This window comes from Sycon ciliatum, chromosome 2 (genome assembly GCF_964019385.1).
Source record: "Sycon ciliatum chromosome 2, ocSycCili1.1, whole genome shotgun sequence".
Lineage (NCBI taxonomy): Eukaryota > Metazoa > Porifera > Calcarea > Leucosolenida > Sycettidae > Sycon > Sycon ciliatum.
Genome location: NC_088644.1, coordinates 6,626,314 through 6,646,135, shown reverse-complemented (window position 1 = coordinate 6,646,135; position 19,822 = coordinate 6,626,314). Strand labels below are relative to the sequence as shown.

The following is a 19,822-nucleotide window of genomic DNA, read 5'->3' as shown; positions in this document are numbered from 1 at the left end:
ACCGAGTCAGCTACCGGTACGGCGGTAGCCGATCGCTACAGTCGGTACGTGTGGTGCACTGACGCTGGCTACTAGCTGCTGTCTACAGTAGATCTACAAGACTAGTGTCACCAAGAGTCCATCGCCGGTTATGGACTCTTGGTGACACTGTAGCGTAGTTTCCTTGTGCTTCAGTCAGTTTTTTTGAGCTCTGATGAGGCCAAACACAAAGTCAGAGTAGCTGGCAGTGCGGAGACTTCACATACGTCGAGTAGATCTACTGATCTACGTAGATCTACCATCGTTAAATTGTTGCATTGCGCCGGTCTGGTAGTCTCATCGTTGCTAAACTGTTTTGATGGAGATGGTGTTGCGCCGTTCCGCTTGACACTCAACATCCTGTCCGTGGTTACTTGCACCACTATTTTCGGATGGACCGAGTAAAGATCATATTGGATTAGATCTGTCCGCTGCTATGGTGGCCACGGCACCCTGCTTGGCCGATTCTAGCTTTGCCGCGTGACTGCGGCGCCCAACTACGGTACGTACCTCAAAAGTACACCATGGTACACCATTCTCAAGGATGAGTTCAACCTCTGCCTCCGGCATAGAAAGGTATGCAATGCATGTATGTGTGCGCGCACGACATGCATGCGTGTGTGTGTGCATGCGTGCGTGCGTACTTGTGTGCGTGTATGAATGCTGCTGTGCATCTGGGCAAAAGTGGTGATTCACTGACCAGAAAAGTCACTTCAAATACTATCTATAGTGTGATCCAGGCCGAATAGTGGCGGTCTTCAGTATAGCAAAAGGCGACGATGGCGATGCTACAGCATAATAGTAAAAAAAATAACAAAAGAGGTTATGTGATTACATCATCAGTTGATGATACGGCTTTGGTGAAGTCACAGCACAACGCTGCACTAGCGACGCGCGCTGCACACATGGTGCCAAGAGTAAATAAACAAGAGTGTGCAACTCCGGGATGGGTTGGCCCGCGGCGGAATTTTTTGTTGACGTGATCTTTTCGACGACGCACGCGCTGCGAGTCCTTTGGAAAGTTTTGCCTCGTGCACTTGGCCGGGCTTTACATTACAAGGTCGGTACCGGTATACCTAGCACGTGCTCTCACACTGCTCTGGGGCAAAATGCGCGTTCTTCTGAAAAAAGGTGGCGTCAACAAAAAATTCCGCCACAGGCGGGGGTACCTGCAGAGTGTGCAGAAGAGATCCGGAGTTGCACACTCTTGTTTATCTACTCTTGATGGTGCCCATAAGCGGTTTCGCTGACTCACCCCATGAAATCATTTGCGTAACCTCTATTGTATTGTACCTGGATGAGCGACTCACGTGACTATGATTGTGACAGTTTATCATGTAGAACTAAGCAGAGGTGAGTGACTGCACCACTCCACTGCTGCATGGGATTATTGGGTGGCAGAACTACTGATTGCTTTCTGAAAAAGATCAGTAGGGTCCGACGACACGTCCTTCATGATCATCAGTGTGTCCATCGGTGTGAAGATGCCAGTCACTCTTCTCTTGTATAGCAGAGGCGACGTTACGATCACTACCGTACGGTATTGACCGTACCGCTCTTTGCCCCAGGTACACCGTTAAGACTTTAAATTTTGAAAATTTTGGCTCAGCCACACCTCACCCACAAGTAAATTGTACTTGAGATGGCTGATCGTACCACACTAAATACCTTCCGACACCCCTGCATGATAGTATAATACAATTGTTTAGACTCTACTAAGTGCCAATCCGAGGTTATCCTTGATAAGGTCATCAACTGCTTTTCGGAAATAGAAGTGCAAAATTTAAAAGATTCACAGAGCCAAAACTGGCGAACACACCTGGGACACCATCATGCACAGGCACTTGAGCAAAGACAAAATGACTCGAGCCAAATAAAACTGGCATGAGCGACTCATGCTGCACAATATTGTTGCCGGTTGGGGTGATGGCTAAAATTTCAGCCTCCCGTTATTGTTTTTGAAAGCCTTGCGTCATCATGATCCAGATACTTATGTGGGACTGACTATCACTCGTGCTTGGTCTGTTGGTCTAGGGGTATGATTCTCGCTTAGGGTGCGAGAGGTCCCGGGTTCAAATCCCGGACAGACCCATTTTTTGCTCATTTTCTGAGCTGATAGTGCATGAACGGAACCTTCAAACTGAATGAAAACGGTATGCAATGAGCCTTGCTTGGGATTTCCGTCACTTTCCTCGTGCAAATCGTCATGTACGTGTAGTGTACACCAGGAAGTAGTATTTTATGACTCCCTGGTGTACACTAAGAATACTGCAGGGATGGATGGTAGCATGGCGAAACTCCGAAGAGCGCAGTGTCGGGGTCACCAATTAACGTCGGCCCTGCGACAACGGCTGCAATGGCCAGCCGGACAGCAAAGAAGTTGAGGACTACCTGGTAACAGAGACCACACTTTGAAGGTGCCTTGAGCGGTTGTCTTAGGCTGCATTTACCCGACAACGCTGCAGTGGGGATGAAAACATAACCAAATCCTTTCCTTTTGTTCGAATGCTTAGTGTACGTGGAGCAAAACGTACAAGTTGTACACCAAAACGGAAGAAAACCAAAACGCTGCCCAAGGTGGGAGAATTTGAAAACGGAAACGTTAGACTGGATAAATTTGGATGTGCGCCGTAGACAAGTTTCACTGGCAGCAGTATCTTATTTGGCAATCGTATGCACCTGGTCCCTATTTCTTAGCAACATATGTGGAGAGTCAACCGTGCCTTGTCATTCTGTTTGTATGGCAAGAAGCAGGGAACCCTACATTGTATAGGGCCAGTGTAGGGCTCCGCTGAGCAGAAGTTTCCAGTATAGTAGCAACCCACTTATATGATACGCGTATGATACACTGAGAAGTCGTAATCCTGCATACTCTGTGCAGCATCATGAGCTCCCATAGCTCAGTCGGTTAGAGCGTCGTGCTAATAACGCGAATGTCGCAGGTTCGAGCCCTGCTGGGAGCACGCTCATTTTTTTCCTCCGCTGAGCAGAAGTAACGTTATAACATAAGGCCGAGTAAAAAAAATTACTAGATGATCGTCCTTTTTTTTGGAAAAATCGGGGAGGGCGGGAGGATTTTATTTTTATTTTTTTACTTTTTACCCTCTCATGCACACAGTGTACACAACAACATCAAGGTTTTTTTTCTCTTTTTTTCTTTTTTTTTCTTTTTTTCTTTTTCTTTCTTCAGCAGATCGATACTGACGTTGTGATACTAGTAGTATGTGGTCCATATAGTAAAACTCACGATTTAAAAAATAAAATATTTCTTGGGGCGCTGACAAAAACTGGGGCGGACGGGGACGATCATCTAGCTTTTTTTTTTACTTGGCCTAAGTTTCCAGTAGCAACCCACTTATATGATACGCGTATGATACACTGAGAAGTCGTAATGCTGCATACTCTGTGCAGCATCATGAGCTCCCATAGCTCAGTCGGTTAGAGCGTCGTGCTAATAACGCGAATGTCGCAGGTTCGAGCCCTGCTGGGAGCACGCTCATTTTTTTTCTCTTTTTCTCTTTTTAAAATATGTACCAGCTTTTGTGCCCATGTTTAAAATACTTGACACATGCAGGTTGGCTACATTTTTTCTGTGTGAGTTGGGCTACATGATGATGACATTGATGAGTACAATCAAGAGTACATAACTACACAGTGTAGTTCTGTACTCTTGCTACAATCATGTACTGTCGTGGACATGGAAATCCGGTCGAATGTTTGGGGCCAGCGCCCTCAGCGAGTACAGAACTTTGAATGTCGTGCACATGTTGACCCGATGCCACCAGCGCGCTGCAGCGCAGAAATGCATGTGTGTACCGCTTCACACGGCTGCATGGCCAGCGCCCTGGGGCCGCTAGACACGCGACCGGATTTCCATGTCCATGACAGTACATGTACAGTCAGATCTAGCTTATCCGAATCCCTCGCCATCCGGAAGAAAATCGTTGGTTACCGATTTACAGCATGTGCCATGCATACATACAGTATGTGCGTTCGGTTATCCGGTTCCCTCGTCTATCCGGATATTTTTGTGGAAAACGGATGTGTGCGGTTAAGCGAGGTCTGACTGTACTTGAAGTACACTTATACCTTGTATATTCGGGCGGTCCGGGACCGGGCACTGCTCGTAACTTCAAATCACGTACAGTTTGATGGGGAAAGTCCGTAAATATGGCATACCGGTATGACGTCACTATTTCCACGAAAAGCGACAAAAGAGTAGTAATACTTCCACTAAAACTCGCCCAAAGAGTGACCGATAGACCGAAGTGGTCGTATAGGGTCCGGATAACCGAGGTCTGAGTGTAGGTGACATGCGGTCCCAAAAGTGTGCCCCAAGAGAGTCCTGAACCAGTTCCCATGACATCACGGTATACGTACATACATACATGTATGTCTGCTGTGGATAGGGCTGCAACGGGTAGGGGTTTGGCCCAGTAACGAGTTCGGATATTTCTATCTGGGTAGCACGGGTACCCTATCGGGTGTTTTTTTTACATAGTTTGTACGGTGAGTGTGCACTTGTGCTACATAGGAAGTGTACAGTAAGCACGTAGCCGTGCTTTTTACATGCACCGTTGCGGAAACACCGTACTCCAACTACCCTATCGGGAGCAAACTGCTACCCGAATACCCGCTCTAATTATGGGTAGCACGGGTACCCTACCACTTTTGACACCCCTAGCTGTGGACATTGAAATCCGGTGGAATGATCAGGACCATGCAGTGTCCTCAGGCTTAGGCTTATCACTGTAGTTCACGTACACACTGCGAAAATAGACCGGCATTGTCCAGCACTCAATGGAGTCGTGTGTATGTATACTGTATGCATACTCACGGCTGCAAGGCCAGCGCCCCGTGCCGTGCCCGATTGACTTCTCACCGGATTTCAATGTCCAAACTAGTATGTCCTGAGATTGAGAAGACGTCCCCAACTCCACTCTCACCTACTAAGTTAGTACAATATGGACATCGGTTTCCAGAGACGCTCTGCACCTTATAAGTCAAAGGCGAACTGCAGTACCAGCCACAGTAACTCAAGTGAAAATAAGACAAAAATAAGTTAGAACTATGATGAAGCACAGCGTACAACACACCCCCAAGGGCCATACAAAAGGTCAACGGGCCTCTTTTTTTCGGCCAAAAGCAACACAATATTTATAATAGCAGTCTGTGCTGAAAGACCAGGTCAAGGGCATAATCAAAGGAAAATCGTAAAATCTGTACTTTATAGCCGGGCTTGAATCATGTTCACTGTTCAATATGTAGAGTACAGTACAGAAGGCACACTGTACTGTAACGTTATGTAAGCGATAATCTGCATGATAGCCATGTGCAGCAGATAATAAGCTGCAGTGCCATCAGATTGTCCCAGCATTGCCTCAGCTGACGTTGTCGTTTCGTTCATAGTCGAAAGCAGAGAGCTGCATATGCCAAGCTTTGGATATGCAAAGCATGACCAAAATGCAAGTGCCTCCATCCCACTGTTCTCTCTCTCTCTCTCTCTCTCTCTCTTTCTCTCTCTCTCTCTCTCTCTCTCTCTCTCTCTCTCTCTCTCTCTCTCTCTCTCTCTCTCTCTCTCTCTCTCTCTCTCTCTCTCTCTCTCTCTCTCTCTCTCTCGCTCGCTCTCGGCACTATGATGCATTCAAATGACAGTCCGACAGCATGGTACAACACAGCCAGTGATGACAACAGAAAGCTGCAGTGCATGACCAGTGGCCGCTATCTAGCCATTACTCAAGTCAATCAAATGACAACTGCGCGCTCCAGTGCTGCCCAGTCAGTTGGAGTCAGTCTCATAGTGTATTCGTCTGACCGCAGGGCATGGCAAGCCGCGCCAAGGAATACATACTGGTCGGCACAGAGGATTACTCCGAGTGGATGTTGAGCTGCTCAATGAAGTAGATAACTTATTCAGTATGCAGTACTGCTGGCTGGACAATCCTCACACACACAATGCGCTGACTAGTCAGTGTGTTGAGAAGCTGACCGCGTACACCGTTCATGTACAATGTAAACACGTAGTGGAATATTCCTAGCTGCATGCGGACATCAGCTGTACAGGAAGAAAAGACAGCACATACACACACACACACACACACACACACACACACACACACACACACACACACACACACCACCACCACCACCACCACCACCACCAGCATCACACAGCGTAGCAATCAACACGATACTCTCCGCAGTGCACGCAAAGAAACCAATCCACTGGAGCTGCACTGCTTGACAGAGCCTGAGTTTGAGTCTGAGAAAATCACACTGTAGATTGCCCTATCCTCTTCCACCCAGGAGCAGAGACATTGCTGCTGATATCTTACCGATCAATTGACGAGAGCGCACATGACGTGCTGCAAGATCCGCAATGGACCGCCAGCACATACCGGTAGCTAGCTGACGGAAGCCATTCCGTCTTCACACTTGCTGGTCGTTTGCTGTGATGTGGACTGATGTTCTTTGGCAATCGCAGGAGTAGCAGAGGAGGAATGTGCAGCAGTCGCTGACGTAGCCCAAGAGCATTCACTGTTCTCTTTCCAAGTGCTGTCACCATCATCGTAGATCTCCTGCCACGCAACACAACATGAGAACAAATAAAACAGAGAGGTTCCAGGCATGAGAAAACATAATAAAAAAACCACGGTTCGGGTGAGACTCAGCTAGGCTGGAGGCCAAGTTTTCCGCGTCCGTAGGAACACTGCCACCCTCTACGGATGAGGGCGCAGATGCAGCTCCTAAAGAGGTGTGAGGTGAGTAGATCAGACCCACCACAAATGAGTAAGAACAGCAGGTGTCTATTGCGTTAGTTACACGCAGAAAGAAGAATCGACCAGCTTTTATCTGGACTGCACTAAACAGGTGTACTGGACAGATCGGACACATCAGAGGTTCTCAACTTCAACCAAACCAGCAGCATACCCAATGCACAAGCAAGTGGGAGACAAGCACAAGGAGAGAATGTCAATGGAACGCATGCACCGTCTCCATGACTACCACTGTACCACAGCACCTGCTGTGGACAGTGAAATCCATCGAGAAGTCAAGGGGCCACGGGGCGCTGGCCTTGCAGCCGCGAGCACTGCTGCCATGCTGGCCTTGCAGCCGAGAGCACTGCTGGTCCATGTTTACAGTGTGTACGTAAACTAAAGTGCATGTACGTGCGCTAAAAGCAGTAAGGGCGCCAGCACCGGTCATCCCATCGGATTTTCAATCGGTCCACAACAGTAGCATACGGGTACGGTGCATCTCACCTTCTTCCAGATTGGCACGTTAGCTTTCAGTGCGTCGATGGCATAGCTAACTGCTTCGAGTGATTCCTTGCGATGACAAGACGATATAGCAATCATTACGCTGGCTTCGCCGATGGGAACTTCCCTGTTGAAGATCACAGACACACAGATGCACACACGCACAGATACACACACGCACATACACACACACACACACACACGTGGAGCGGCATGCATAGTGAGTTTGGGAACAACACCAGGCAGCCAAGTACAAGTAACATGTCTGTGAGTGATACCACAACCACCATCACCATCACCAACACTAGTATCAGCACCAGCAACAGCAACAGCAGCAGTGTCAATAGGAGCGATAGCAATAGCAGCAGCAACACAAACATCAATGGAAATAATCAGAAGATGCCCTAACTAGTTGTTCCTCGACAAAAAAAAAACATACTCAGCATTACTAAACACATGTGCACACACATGCATGCATACGCGTGCACACACACACACACACACACACACACACACACACACACACACACACACACACACACACACACACACACAGCGACTAACCCTAGTCTATGAAAGACAGCAGCATGATGTACGTTCCAGCGTTCTCGTACAGACTTCAACAGAGCATACAGCTGACACTCTGCCATGCTCTCATATGCTTCATAGGACAACTTCAGAACCCGTTTGCCTAAAAAACAAAAACAAAACAAAAAGCGCTACAGGTGTCAAGAAAACACATTCCCGGAGGCCTGGACCAATGTCATACATCACTCATGGCAAAACACATTCCCGGAGGCCTGGACCAATGTCATACATCACTCATGGCAGAACACATTCTCGGAGGCCTGGACCAATGTCATACATCACTCATGGCAGAACACATTCCCGGAGGCCTGGACCAATGCCATACACATCACTCATCATGACAGGATATCAACGGTGGTGGAGGTCTCACTAAACAAACCGTGTAATTTTAATCCAGTCGTCAGAGAAGTCTATGAATACCCACGCCCGATCAAATATAGAAGCACATGTACATTGAGACCTAATGGAACACTTGAGCAGAAATGAACATTATTATTGACGGAAACCCTGCTTCGAAATGGGTGGGTGAATGTTTTCAAAGCGAGGTCCGGCCATGGCCGGTCCAACCAGATTGGCTGCTACGGCCTTGCTCAACTAAGGACACCTCACCAAAGATAGGGGAAGATTTTCAAGCGAGGCAGTGTCTGCTCACCTTGAAAATGATCCCGTGTTGTGCCTGAAGTAGTGAATACCAAGAGAAACCAAAACAGAGCTCACTTAGCACTGCTGGTAAAGCTGATAGCACATGTACATACAGTCATGTAGATGTGTGTGTGTGTGTGTGTGTGTGTGTGTGTGTGTGTGTGTGTGTGTGTGTGTAAAATGGAAAAATGAAAAAATAATAGGGATTCACTGGCCAGAAAAAGTCACTTCAAACAGCTGTGTGGTGGATACCAGGCTAAAAATAGTGGCGGTCAATTCATCAGCCTTGCAAGCTGTTGAATGGTGTAATCCCAGCACAAGTTGCTATGTCTAACATAGCTGTTCGCTATCATCGCTTCCGCGATGGGCATGTCTGAGGTCTGAGGTGTGTTTGTGTGTGCGTGCGTGTGTGTTTGTGTGTATGCGTGTGTGTGTGTGTGTGTGTGTGTATGCGTGCGTGCGTGTGTGTTTGTGTGTGTGAGTTCATCAGTGATAAGTAACACAGATCACCCAATAGTCCAATACATACATAAGTCTTAGGGTGTGCATAGGCAACTGTCTGCGACGTTGCACGTGCATGTAGATCCTGACATCAGTGGCGTAGCCAGGGGGGGTGCTTTGGGTGCCCAAGCACCCCCTCAAAAATTTCAACAATTGTCTGTATTATATTCTGGGTCCAACCACACCCTGTCAATCTCTTACCATCCAACTTCTGTAGCAAAGTACTGTGCGTTTCATACGATTATCTGACTTTTTATTGAATCATTGGTGGAATGGAAAATAATGAAATAGATGCAAAAATGAAGGATTTGGCACTCAATATCGAAAAATTTTCAGGGGGAGGGCCCCCGGACCCCCCCCATTTTTTGCGCCCTTCGGGCGCAGGCCCACACTTCCAGTGAGCACCCCCCTCAGCCACAATCTTGGCTACGCCCCTGGACATACTCAATCTGCGGACAGAACTGTTTGTAGATCCTGACATACCAGGGCAGGTATAGATCAGGTGTGCATTGGGCATAGCATGGGCTTGATTCATACTGCTTTACCAGTATGTGGGTTGGCTAGAGGACCTTGTCCCCTGCTGTTGCTAGAAGAGGAAATCAGCCGCAATACGCGTGTATCCAGAATAACGTTACCTGCAGATTTCCGTGCCCATGGCCCAGTCTCTTGCGCGAGTCGTGCATATTCGCACATGCAGTGTGCGTTGCGTGCTTCTGTGTGCAAAGCATCACCCGAGCGGTGCAATATGTTGCATTGTTGGTTGGTGTATGTGTTCGTGGTGTGCATGTACATGCAGTCAGCTACTACATTATCTGGTCTTGATGATCAGATCTGCTCGTAAAAAGTCCTTTAAACCTCACCTATGAAGGTGGATATTGCACCAGCTGATGTGTCCCCAACGAGATCAATACACTTCTGAATACTCAGCACATCGTGAGACAGAAGCACGTAATCTTTTCTCTCCTCAGTCATTCTGAAACAAGAATAGTGCTACTAGTAAAAGTAGCAAGCTGTTCAGACTCGACCACGATCAGCGAATAGTCCGTACTTGTCGCGGGGTTGCAGAGTACACCACGAATCTTGGCCTTTATAATTTTGTTGGCAGCAGGTTTCCCTTTCTCACACAGTCAGCATCCAAAGAAAGTAAAGATTGTTGTCGTAGGGCCAAAGACAAACAAGCAGGATTTGATAGGTCCACTACAAACTATTCTGATGCAAAAATAATACGAGGTCGTAGACAAAATTTTAAAACGATGCATGCCATGATCGATCGTTCAAAATTTTCAAAAATCGAATTACTTCTGCACCACGTGGAAGACTGACGCGTCGGTGCAGGTGCATGTCTGTGCGTGTGCACAGTGCATGTGCCTGATGATGTGAACTCTGAACTGTGAATGTGATGCATCGATTCGTGATGTGATTTGCTTGATTTCTTGCACTTCTGCAATCTTCATTTTTCGTTCCCTTCATGATAATTCAAGGATTATTTTTTTGGTTGCAAATGCAATGATTATGTGAGCAGGAAGGGCATGCGAGCAGATTCAAGGGTGGTAGAAGGACCTGTTTTTTAGTAGGTGCGGTAGTAATTGATGTGGAGGAAGAAGTTCGGAGCCGAACATCACCTGTGCTGAATCTTGAACCTCATCAATTTTATCATTTTCAATGACAACCCGCTGCATGCCGCCAGTAAATACAGTATGAAAATCACAGTTACTAATAGCTAACAACACAATGGACACGCCAATGGAGCTTGAAACCACGAGGGCGAAAACTGTAAGATTTACCTTTGCCATTTTCACAATTGTATGTGTATGTGTGGATAATACAAATTCTGAAATTCTATCATGTGACATTGTCCATGTACCATTATTCTGTATAGTAGGGAGGTTTCGCTCTACGGAATTACGTATGAAAATAACGTAGGAACTGCACGGAATTTTCATACGTAAAAATCAGAGCTGTTGGGTTTCGCTCTACGTGATTTCTCCACGACTGCTAAACATGCGTTGTTGCTTTGGAGACGCGATGGCTGCATGCGCCCACCGCATGCACCACGAACAGAAACCGCATTTTCCATTTTATTTTGCACGTGGTGTACGGTGTGTGTACCTTGTGTTTCGCGCGTACACACACCGTACACCACGTGCAAAACGTTGCCATGGACAAATCCGGAAAGTGCGAAAAACTATATCAAGAAGTCCTACGGAGGACCCAACGTAGGAAACAGCTTTCCTACGGAAATCCGTAGAGAGATTTACGTATGAAAGTTGCCCTCGCTCCCCGGCGTGTACGACATACGGATTTTCATACGGATTTACGTAGAGCGAAACCTCCCTATTATTAGTACTTGAAGTATGTCTTTACCTCTCTGTGTAGTTGTTTGGTTTGGAACATAATTATACATTCAGCGTGGTTTCTAAGCGGTCGTGCCCTGCTATCAACAATTTTTTTGGCCTGAGGCTGTTTTGTTCAGAATTCAGATACAGTATTGCATTTGCTACGAATTTACCACTAGAAAAATGTTATCGTGCTTGTCTGAGTGTGTGTGTGTGTGTGTGTGTGCGCGCGCGCGTGTGTGTGTGCGCGTTTTCAAATTTTGCGTGCTCCTATATTTGATGTGACTGTATGGTGCGCCCCCGTCTGTGCTGCATGTGTGGTTCGCCCGCCTACAGGCACCTTTCCTGAGGGACTTGCCGTCATTCAACAAGGATAACTTCTCCAAGTGCAAAGGAGCATCGCAATATCCAGTAAGCAATCATGTACATGTTCGGTGCATTCTGAGGATTTGCGAAATCTGAAAATTCCCATTCTGCATTCTGGGAATTTTCAGATTTTGCAGATTGCTTGCCCATTCTGGGAATTTTCGGATTGCGCAGCGTGACCTGCGGATTGGACGCATGGATCCACGCAATGTGAGGATTCCCAGCCGAGTAGTGCCGGGTTCTGGTATCTGGGAATTTCCAGGTTGACGAAAAGGATTTCCAATGCATGCAAATGGCACAGGGCCATGTGTAACTCATAAAGGCCGATTCACAATACAACTTCTTGCGACGTGACATGCGACTTGCGACACCTGCGACTTGCGACACCTGCGACAGCGAGACACGGTTCACAATTTTTTTCATGTTTGCGACATCCTTATGCACAAGTAGTACTATGGCTATGCACGTGCAATGCACGTGCACCCAGGGTCGAATGGGTACTCCATTTGTGTATGTCGCGTGTCGCATGTCGCAAAAGTTGAACTTTCTTCAATGCACGTGCACCCAGGGTCGAATGGGTACTCCATTTGTGTATGTCGCGTGTCGCATGTCGCAAAAGTTGAACTTTCTTCAACTTCTGCGACAGCTGCCTTGCGACAACTTGCGACAGCTCGCGACAGGCAGTTTCTTGTCGCAACTGTCGCAAATCGCGTGTCGCGTCGCAGAAAGTTGTATTGTGAATCGGCCTTTACTCGTACTGTAAACGCAGAAATTTTCGGTGGTGTTTTATTTTCAGTAACTTAGGTGCGAAGAATTTTTACGTAAAATAAAACGCACCGAAAATTTCGTTACTACCGGTACTGTATACATGTAGTACAAGTACACTTACCTGGAGAACGGGTTTTACCGAAAATTTCCCTCTACCGAACCGCCGATTTTGGAGAATACCGAAAATATTACACCACCGAAAATTTCTGCTTTTACAGTAGATAAAGTGGTAAGCAGCAGTATTTGGCCCTGTACAGGCTTCTCATCAACCAGCACAGCATAACTGTGCTCTCCGCTCTCCTGCTCTCTTCAGCAGCAATGGATGTGTCGCTGCTTTGCTGGTAGTGTGCTGTGTGACTGGAGAGCGCACGTCTGGTGTGGCGGTTGATGAAAAAACAGTTTTTAAGTTGGTCACAAAACGTGGTCAACACATTGCTACAGTCAGACCTTGCTTATCCGGTCCTCTTTTATCCGGATCCCTCCCCATCCGGAAGAAAATAGCTGGTTTCATATTTACAGCATACGTGATGCGTCCAACATAAACGGCGTTCGGTAATCCAGTTCCCTCGCCTATCCGGATATTTGATAATTGCTACTATGCAATAGAGTCCTACATGTACAGATGTACTGATACCTTTGGTGTTGATGTCGCAACGTCGTCTACTTTCGGGTCGAAATCATCAGAGGAGCTGCTGTTCTCCATCTGAGCTTTCCTCAGGTTGTTGTACGCCCTGTCTCTTACGTCTCTAGCACCTACCTACATGCCAGTAGTATTGCTGCAAATAAACGCATGATAACATAGTTATTCTTGTAAATGAGTGCAGGAGAGGTCAATATACGTACACGTTTTGACAATCAGGGATCGAGACAACGTACTGTATAACCACGTATAAAGATTCAATGACGCTTACCTGAGCTGTTTACTGGGAGTGAGACATTTGTTCGGTCGCAATTTCTGCTGTAGCCTTGGGTGACAGTCTCTTGGCCGCAGCCGACAAACTCATCAAGCGCCCTTGCGTGGCATTATCCGGGATGTCGATCCCCGACTCCCTTTTAACTTTGGCGAAAACCCGAGCCATGTGGTGCGTGTCCACCTGCTTATCTGTATAGGAATATGAAGACTTGATTAAAATGTACGCATCATAAACAAACGATATAATGCAGCATTTATGGAAAGGAAATGGGATACAGGAACTACATGTACAACTACAAGGTACGCTATAATGTCCGCTAACGCCACCAGTTACTGAACAATCAGCTCAATTTAGAATTTGCTTACCTTTGCTGTTGACAAAGAGGAATGCCTTTCTGTCGGTGGTTTGCCGACGCCTTTGGCGGTACACTCGCTTGAAGAATACCTCGAGTTCCTTGGGAATCGTCAGTGCTGCAGGCTTAATTGCGCCTGTCTTGTGTTTGAACACTTTGACTTCCATTCTGTGGTTTGGGTTCTTCTTCGAATAGAGGATTCCTAAAGGCGAATAACAAATCAATGATGGATACATTGTTAGAAATGCAAGGAAGACATCCTCTTCTCTTTACATAGCACAACAGACAAGTTCAGTAAGAACATACATAAAGGGAACTGTTATGACTCACTTCTTTTTGGACGGTCTTGAAACCCCCTTCTTGTCCACTAAGTAGTCTCTCCACACGGCTATGTGAATTTCTGCATTTCACCAGTTTGTCAATGCTGGTCAGTTTGCATTCCATCGATTCACGGAGCTCGTTCAGCATGGCCGTTTGCCCCTTGATGGAGACTTCGATGTTGTCTAGCATTGTCTTAACCCACTTCACTTCCTGGTCAATAGTTGCCCTCTTGGCAAGATTTGCGGTAGTCGCCTCTAAGGGCACGCGGTCCGGGAAATTCTGCATTGAATGTAAAGAAATAGTTGAATTGCTCTATACTTGTAGAAATGTACTATTACCTTGAAATGAATGATTCCAGTGAGTTTCTGGGAAATGCCGCCCGGACCTTCGCCACAGTGCTCCTCAAGCACATGAACGCACTGCTCTATTCTTTCCTTGGTGAGCGAGTCCTGATCCACCTCCTCCTCCTCATTGCAGTAATGCAATGCCTTGCACATGATTGATAAGTACTTGTCCTGCGTAACTGGCTTGAGTTTTTTGCTCTTGCCAGAGCGAGTGTTGAGCCAATTCTGTGGGTGAAGAAAACATAAACTTCAATTACATTGACACACATACTATCCATTGACACTGTTGCCAATGTGTTAGGTTCACGATCTCACATATGCAACGCACTCGCACACGGCAATGTTAGGATCGGGAGATCTCACGCAAGCAGCCACGGTCACAATAGGACGAGGATCAAAACAGTTCAAGTCGACAACAGTTAGAAAGAGAGTCTCAGAGGTTCGATTGAAAGAAAGACTAGTGAAGATCGAAGATCGCACGGATCGGTCGGACAACAGAACACGAAGGATAGAGCTCAACTTGTAGTCTCAAAGTTCGACGGATAAGTACGGGAGGAGGTACCTAACAATACAACTTAGCAAACTTACAGAACAGATCACATCATCATTAGAGGGCAATTCGAAATAGACGTAACATCTCTCTTTACCTTGAATTCAAGGAGCACTCCTGTTACCTTGTGCTCAGCATAAAGGTTGCGGCTCTTCTTTTCCATTTGAACACGGGGTAAGGTCTTCCGTGAAATTCTGCCAGAGGCGAGTTCATCTTCTGACGATTCTGATTCAGACGATATCTCGGGTTGTAAGTTTGTATTGGCGGATGATGAACTGGAAAGAAATTCCAGCATTGAGGACTGGTTTCTCCGTTCATTTGCTTTGTGCTTAGCGACAGTCTCATCCCGAATCTAAAAGACATGATGCTAATATACATACATGTTGGGTATTACGCTCCTCGGCTTTCGTCTTGTTGAGCACTCTCAGTAGGCTGCTCTAGTGCTGCTGCATCGCGCAATGCCCGCTGCTTTTTGTAGTTTGAGCACTCTGGTGCTAGAGCGACGAGCTATCTTAATGTCTGTGGTGCCTCCTTTGCACCATGGCTGGTAGCTTGGCCTATTTAGCTCGTAGCTGTACTGATGAGGCCTTTATGACCGAAACAGCTTGCTGTCTACAGCATTGGGTACATACATGTATGCAATAATCAACCTTCTTTTCCACTTAAATATCTATACATAGTGTACTTACTTTGTCTTGGGCTGCCTTACGGAGTGTCCCATGTTTTACCCGGATATGGTGCATGTGTGTGTCTGTGAGTGTGTGTGTGTGTGTGTGTGTGTGTGTGTGTGTGTGTGTGTGTGTGTGTGTGTGTGTGTGTGTGTGTGTGTGTGTGTGTGTGTGTGTGTGTGTCTGTGTGTGTGTGTCTGTGTGTGTGTGTGTACATTGGATGGACGTGTTTTGTTTTTGTTTATCCAGACCAACAAGTGTGCACCAAAGCATGTTGGCCTGAAGGAGCAACACGATATACCAAGTAAGTCTATTGGGATTAACAAGAGTATATACCCCCCCCCCCCCCCCCCCCCCCAATAGTGTGCAACTCCTGATACCCTTTCTTTGGGGTACGCCGACGGCGAAAACTCACATCACGTGGTGCAGTGTCGCAGTTGTACGTTTCCAGCCTGATTTTAGCGAGCAGCGGAGTATTAAAAAAAGCACTCTCTGACAGAAACTCACTGCGGGTATGCAAGTCCCCAGCATGATCATGGCAGATATTCAGATTGCGTGCACGCTATCCTTCGTTTGTACGTAGTACAAATGTATCTGAGACACGTGATGTGAGTTTTCGCCGTCGAAGACCCCATATGGAGAGTTGCACACTCTTGGGGGGTTATATACTCTTGGGATCACCGTACTTCTGCACATATAAGCGCACAGGCTTATGTCCGGACCTAAGCGCACACCCATTTATAAGCGCATATGCTTATATATGTGAACACGATTGGTGAAACACCCGGGAGCTGAACAGTACATGTACTAAGCATTATGATGACACCATTGTTTAGGACACAGACAAACTTTTATTGCACAAATAAAGCGCCTGTGCTACTACCCAAACATGTTTACAGTTTACGCAGCAAAAAATCTTTTTTTGCAGCAAATTTCGCTTTTGTGTGGGGAAGTACGGTATGTGTAGGATTGTTATCGTGGAAGCTGCGACGAACTTGGCCATTTGGATCTTGAAACACTCCACCTCTCCAAACTGCGCTCTTGGCCCACCTTCACAACATCACTCCAAAGTGAGGAAGTTCGTTCTCGGGTAGATGTTGCGTATCCTCCACACAGCTGTTTCGCTCATTCAGAGCTCCTCAGTGGAGGAAGATAAGAAGTGAATAGCAGATAAAGGAATGGTCTCTGCTTGGACGACGGCTACACCAGTTTGACCAGCGGAGATGAAACGCACGTCGCAATCGAGCTATGTCGTTGCTGTGTCATCTTCTATGTGCCATGCGCTACCTGATGTACCAGCCTGCTATGTCGGATACCACCAGCCATGCATCGACTACTAGTAGGTGCCAGGCGCGAACTGATGACAGATGAGTTTGATTTCACGATGGTTAATATTTGCGTTCTGCTCTTCTCGCAAAATTAGCAAACATTAATACGTCGTAAACATTAGACAGTACCCTGTGTAAGCCTGCTCTCTACCCTGTGTCACTCTTACGTCCATGTGCATGCGTGCGCTGCAGTGTTGGAGTCAGATAACGCTAACTTGGTTGTGGATCTGGTGCGGCAGCACTCCATATCTGAGAAGGAGCGCTCACAGGACGCCGCCGAGAATGCCATGATGGCGTTACAAGGTGTCAAGGTATGTAGAACTGTCACTGTCTGGAAAAGCCGGTATTCTAACGAGCCGCAAATAATTATAACGATTTCCTAGAACTGACCAGTTTACGTGTAGCAAAGGTAACGGTTCTCACTCGCTCCCAACACTCCCTAGCAGCAGTATAAGATTTCTGTATAACATTTTCTAGTTTAACGGCAGATTTCTACTCGTTACCTCGGTAGGTTTGTTTGTTTTGTTTTGTTTGTATTCTTTATTTAGAGCGGGAAGTCCTAAACAGGCCCTAGCCTAATAACAATGGTCCCACTAGTGAGGGAATGCTGTATATCTGTGCATAAGGATCAGTGAGTGTAACAGCAACTAGTAGGGAAAGAAAAAGAGAGAAGAAAAACAGCTCAAAACAGGTTTAGCACTTACATGTAAGTTAGATATACTTATAAGGCCTTTAGAGTACTTCAAAAGTACCTGTTGTACGGTACTACCCCCGTGTATCACCAACAGTGTACAACTCTATGACCCGTCGTGTCTGATCCACGGTGCACGTTTTCTTGACATGAAAACGATCCCAGCAGCCAAGTGTCATTGCCTACAACTCCGCGCAATGCGTGCACTGTACAGTTGCATGTGGGGGGCACTCATGGGTGGGTGTTGCATGTACAGTCAGACCTCGCTTACCCGGTCCTCTATTATCCGGATCCCTCGACATCCGGAAGAAAATCGTCGGTTACCGATTTACAGCATATGTCATGCATACATACAGTATGTGGGTTCGATTATCCGGTTCCCTCGTCTATCCGGATATTTTTTTGTGGAAACGGATGTGTGCGGTTATACGAGATCTGACTGTACTGTAGCGAATCTTGCTAGTACTTTGATTGCTTTTTAGAATACCGTAATGTCGCGTATAAAAGCAGGTGTGTACGGCCGTATAAGCCGGGGTTCAAACCATGCTTCTATTCAAGTTATGCTTCTATTCAAAACATGCTTCTATGTCAACATCATCAGTCTGCACTGTGCAGTGCACACTTGCACACATGTACTTGCACATGTACTTTGCAGAGAGCGGCTTCTATTCAAATCATGCTTCTGTATCACAGCTTCTATTCGAGTCATGCTTCTATACAGGTCATGCTTTTATACGCGACACTACAGTATGTTACTCACTCTCATCTTTTGATATGTTTCATGTACTCTTGGTAGTATCCGTATCAACCAGTCTAGTCTTGCTCTCGTTGTGTAGTCCGCCTATCCACCGTTGCTGCCTGTCTATCTGTCCGTCTGTATAATTATGTACGTTCATGTGTGTGTGCGCGTGTGTGTGTGCGTGCGTGTGTGTGTGTGTGCGTGCGTGTGTGTGCACGCATCTCTACGTCTGTACTCCTGGCTGTGTGCGCTTGTGCAGAGAAAACACAGTCCGGACGGGGACGCAAGCCGTGCGGCCAGGCCGAAAAAATGAACACATTCCTTTGTAGTGTGTGTGTGAATACTGTCGGCTCAGATATGTCGTACCTAGTCAGCCATGGAGCATGCAGTGACGTTCCCCGATCCAGACAACACTCCGAGATCTCCCTATCTCTCCTCTCACTGCCCGCCCCCAGCAGCATAATGTGTTATACAGCTGGCGACGCGCTGTATGTGCGACACGAGAATTTCAGAGTGCATGGTTTTTAGTATTGTCTGACGATTGACATTCATTGCTCAGTGCATCAGCTTGTTGCCGCTAGGATTTCTGTTGACGCTGACGAGCATGCTGTGCAGGAATGTGCTCGCTCCGCGTGGCGGCATCGTGTCACCAGGCCTGCCCCTGCGCTCATCGCTACCTAGTAGTGAGAGTCTAGCTGTGAACGTAGGTATCCCAACGATGTCGTGACTCTGAGTACCGGGTTGCCTGGTGGCCTTGCAGTAGCCACCGCCACCACCGCCACTTGACTATGAATTCCGGCTTTGGTACTGGAGAGTGTGAGCTGTTTTGCGGTCCTCAGCGGTTCTATCCGGGCACCCACGCATGCTGCTTGGCATCTTGTTGCTAGCTGGTCGTTTGCTGCTGGTAGCTGCTCATCAGGCAAGTCCTTTTTGATCTTTGTTGAGTCATCATGTGCTGACTGGCAGGCCATGCGCTGCTTCTTGACGACTTTGCTTTATTGCTTTTTTACTTCAGGGCTTCTTGTGTCGTCGTGGTTGTGTAGTGTATGATTGTATCCGTGTGTTGCTCACCGCTGGCTGTGATGTGCACGGCACAGCGCGTTATCTTAGCTATTCTCGCTGTGTAGGCTTATTCTGAGAAGCATTGGTACAGCATCTCCCCGCAGCTGTTTTGTTCTAATCCGCCTTGATCCGCTGCAGCAGGCTGTGTTCACTGCTTGTGGTGTTCTGTCACGGGTACTTTCCCCTTTAGTTTTTCATCCTGGTTACGTGATCGTGGTCTGTTCAACGCCATTTTTTAAATTTTAATCTTGTCCACGCCCTTGGGTGTGCATGGTTTTATTTGTTCCTCAGCTTTAGCTATATGTTCCCACTTCATAGCATTGCTGATGGTCATTTTGATTGAGTAATTGAGTGACATCAAGAGTACATAACCCC

The 19,822-nt window shown here is 46.9% G+C and overlaps 2 protein-coding genes and 3 non-coding genes across 6 annotated transcripts; 4 read left to right on the top strand and 1 right to left on the bottom strand.

The window, feature by feature from the left end:
- The first annotated feature begins 2,037 nt into the window (after nucleotides 1-2,037).
- Nucleotides 2,038-2,109, top strand: Trnap-agg (transfer RNA proline (anticodon AGG)). The gene has a single exon. It is a non-coding gene; the product is annotated as a tRNA-Pro (tRNA).
- Nucleotides 2,110-2,907: 798 nt separating this feature from the next.
- Trnai-aau (transfer RNA isoleucine (anticodon AAU)) lies at nucleotides 2,908-2,981 on the top strand. Its single transcript has one exon. It is a non-coding gene; the product is annotated as a tRNA-Ile (tRNA).
- Nucleotides 2,982-3,437: 456 nt separating this feature from the next.
- Trnai-aau (transfer RNA isoleucine (anticodon AAU)) lies at nucleotides 3,438-3,511 on the top strand. The gene has a single exon. It is a non-coding gene; the product is annotated as a tRNA-Ile (tRNA).
- Nucleotides 3,512-4,931: 1,420 nt separating this feature from the next.
- LOC135808432 (molybdopterin synthase catalytic subunit-like) lies at nucleotides 4,932-10,270 on the bottom strand. 2 transcript variants are annotated; one of them, XR_010552081.1, is made up of 6 exons: nucleotides 9,869-10,269; nucleotides 8,518-8,541; nucleotides 7,842-7,968; nucleotides 7,281-7,404; nucleotides 6,354-6,596; nucleotides 4,932-6,073 (listed from the first exon to the last, which is right to left on the bottom strand). XR_010552081.1 is itself a non-coding variant. In XM_065321621.1 (5 exons), exons 1-5 carry the CDS (start codon nucleotides 9,978-9,980, stop codon nucleotides 6,423-6,425), a joined length of 561 nt encoding a protein of 186 aa, XP_065177693.1. In that variant the 5' UTR covers nucleotides 9,981-10,270; the 3' UTR covers nucleotides 6,232-6,422. The 2 variants fall into 2 exon arrangements, 1 of the variants encoding a protein (XP_065177693.1); XM_065321621.1 differs by lacking the exon at nucleotides 4,932-6,073 and having other exon boundaries at nucleotides 6,232-6,596; nucleotides 9,869-10,270.
- A 211-nt stretch (nucleotides 10,271-10,481) lies between these two features.
- LOC135808433 (uncharacterized) lies at nucleotides 10,482-19,822 on the top strand. Its single transcript, XM_065321622.1, has 5 exons — nucleotides 10,482-10,781; nucleotides 11,681-11,755; nucleotides 15,877-15,931; nucleotides 17,148-17,266; nucleotides 18,645-19,822. The coding sequence occupies exons 1-5, from the start codon at nucleotides 10,740-10,742 to the stop codon at nucleotides 18,696-18,698; spliced, it is 345 nt and encodes a 114-aa protein (XP_065177694.1). The 5' UTR covers nucleotides 10,482-10,739; the 3' UTR covers nucleotides 18,699-19,822.

Bases quoted from the DNA above. Each gene is read 5' to 3' on its own strand.
- LOC135808432 (XM_065321621.1), bottom strand. From the start codon at position 9,980: ATGACTGAGGAGAGAAAAGATTACGTGCTTCTGTCTCACGATGTGCTG. The intron at 8,542-9,868 runs GTGAGGTTTAAA...TCACTACTTCAG, and splicing joins TGCAATATCCACCTTCATAG to GCACAACACGGGATCATTTT. The intron at 7,405-7,841 runs GTTAGTCGCTGT...GATCTTCAACAG, and splicing joins GCTGTCTTTCATAGACTAGG to GGAAGTTCCCATCGGCGAAG.
- LOC135808433 (XM_065321622.1), top strand. From the start codon at position 10,740: ATGGACACGCCAATGGAGCTTGAAACCACGAGGGCGAAAACT. The intron at 10,782-11,680 runs GTAAGATTTACC...GCCCGCCTACAG, and splicing joins AAACCACGAGGGCGAAAACT to GCACCTTTCCTGAGGGACTT. The intron at 17,267-18,644 runs GTATGTAGAACT...GCGCTTGTGCAG, and splicing joins TGGCGTTACAAGGTGTCAAG to AGAAAACACAGTCCGGACGG.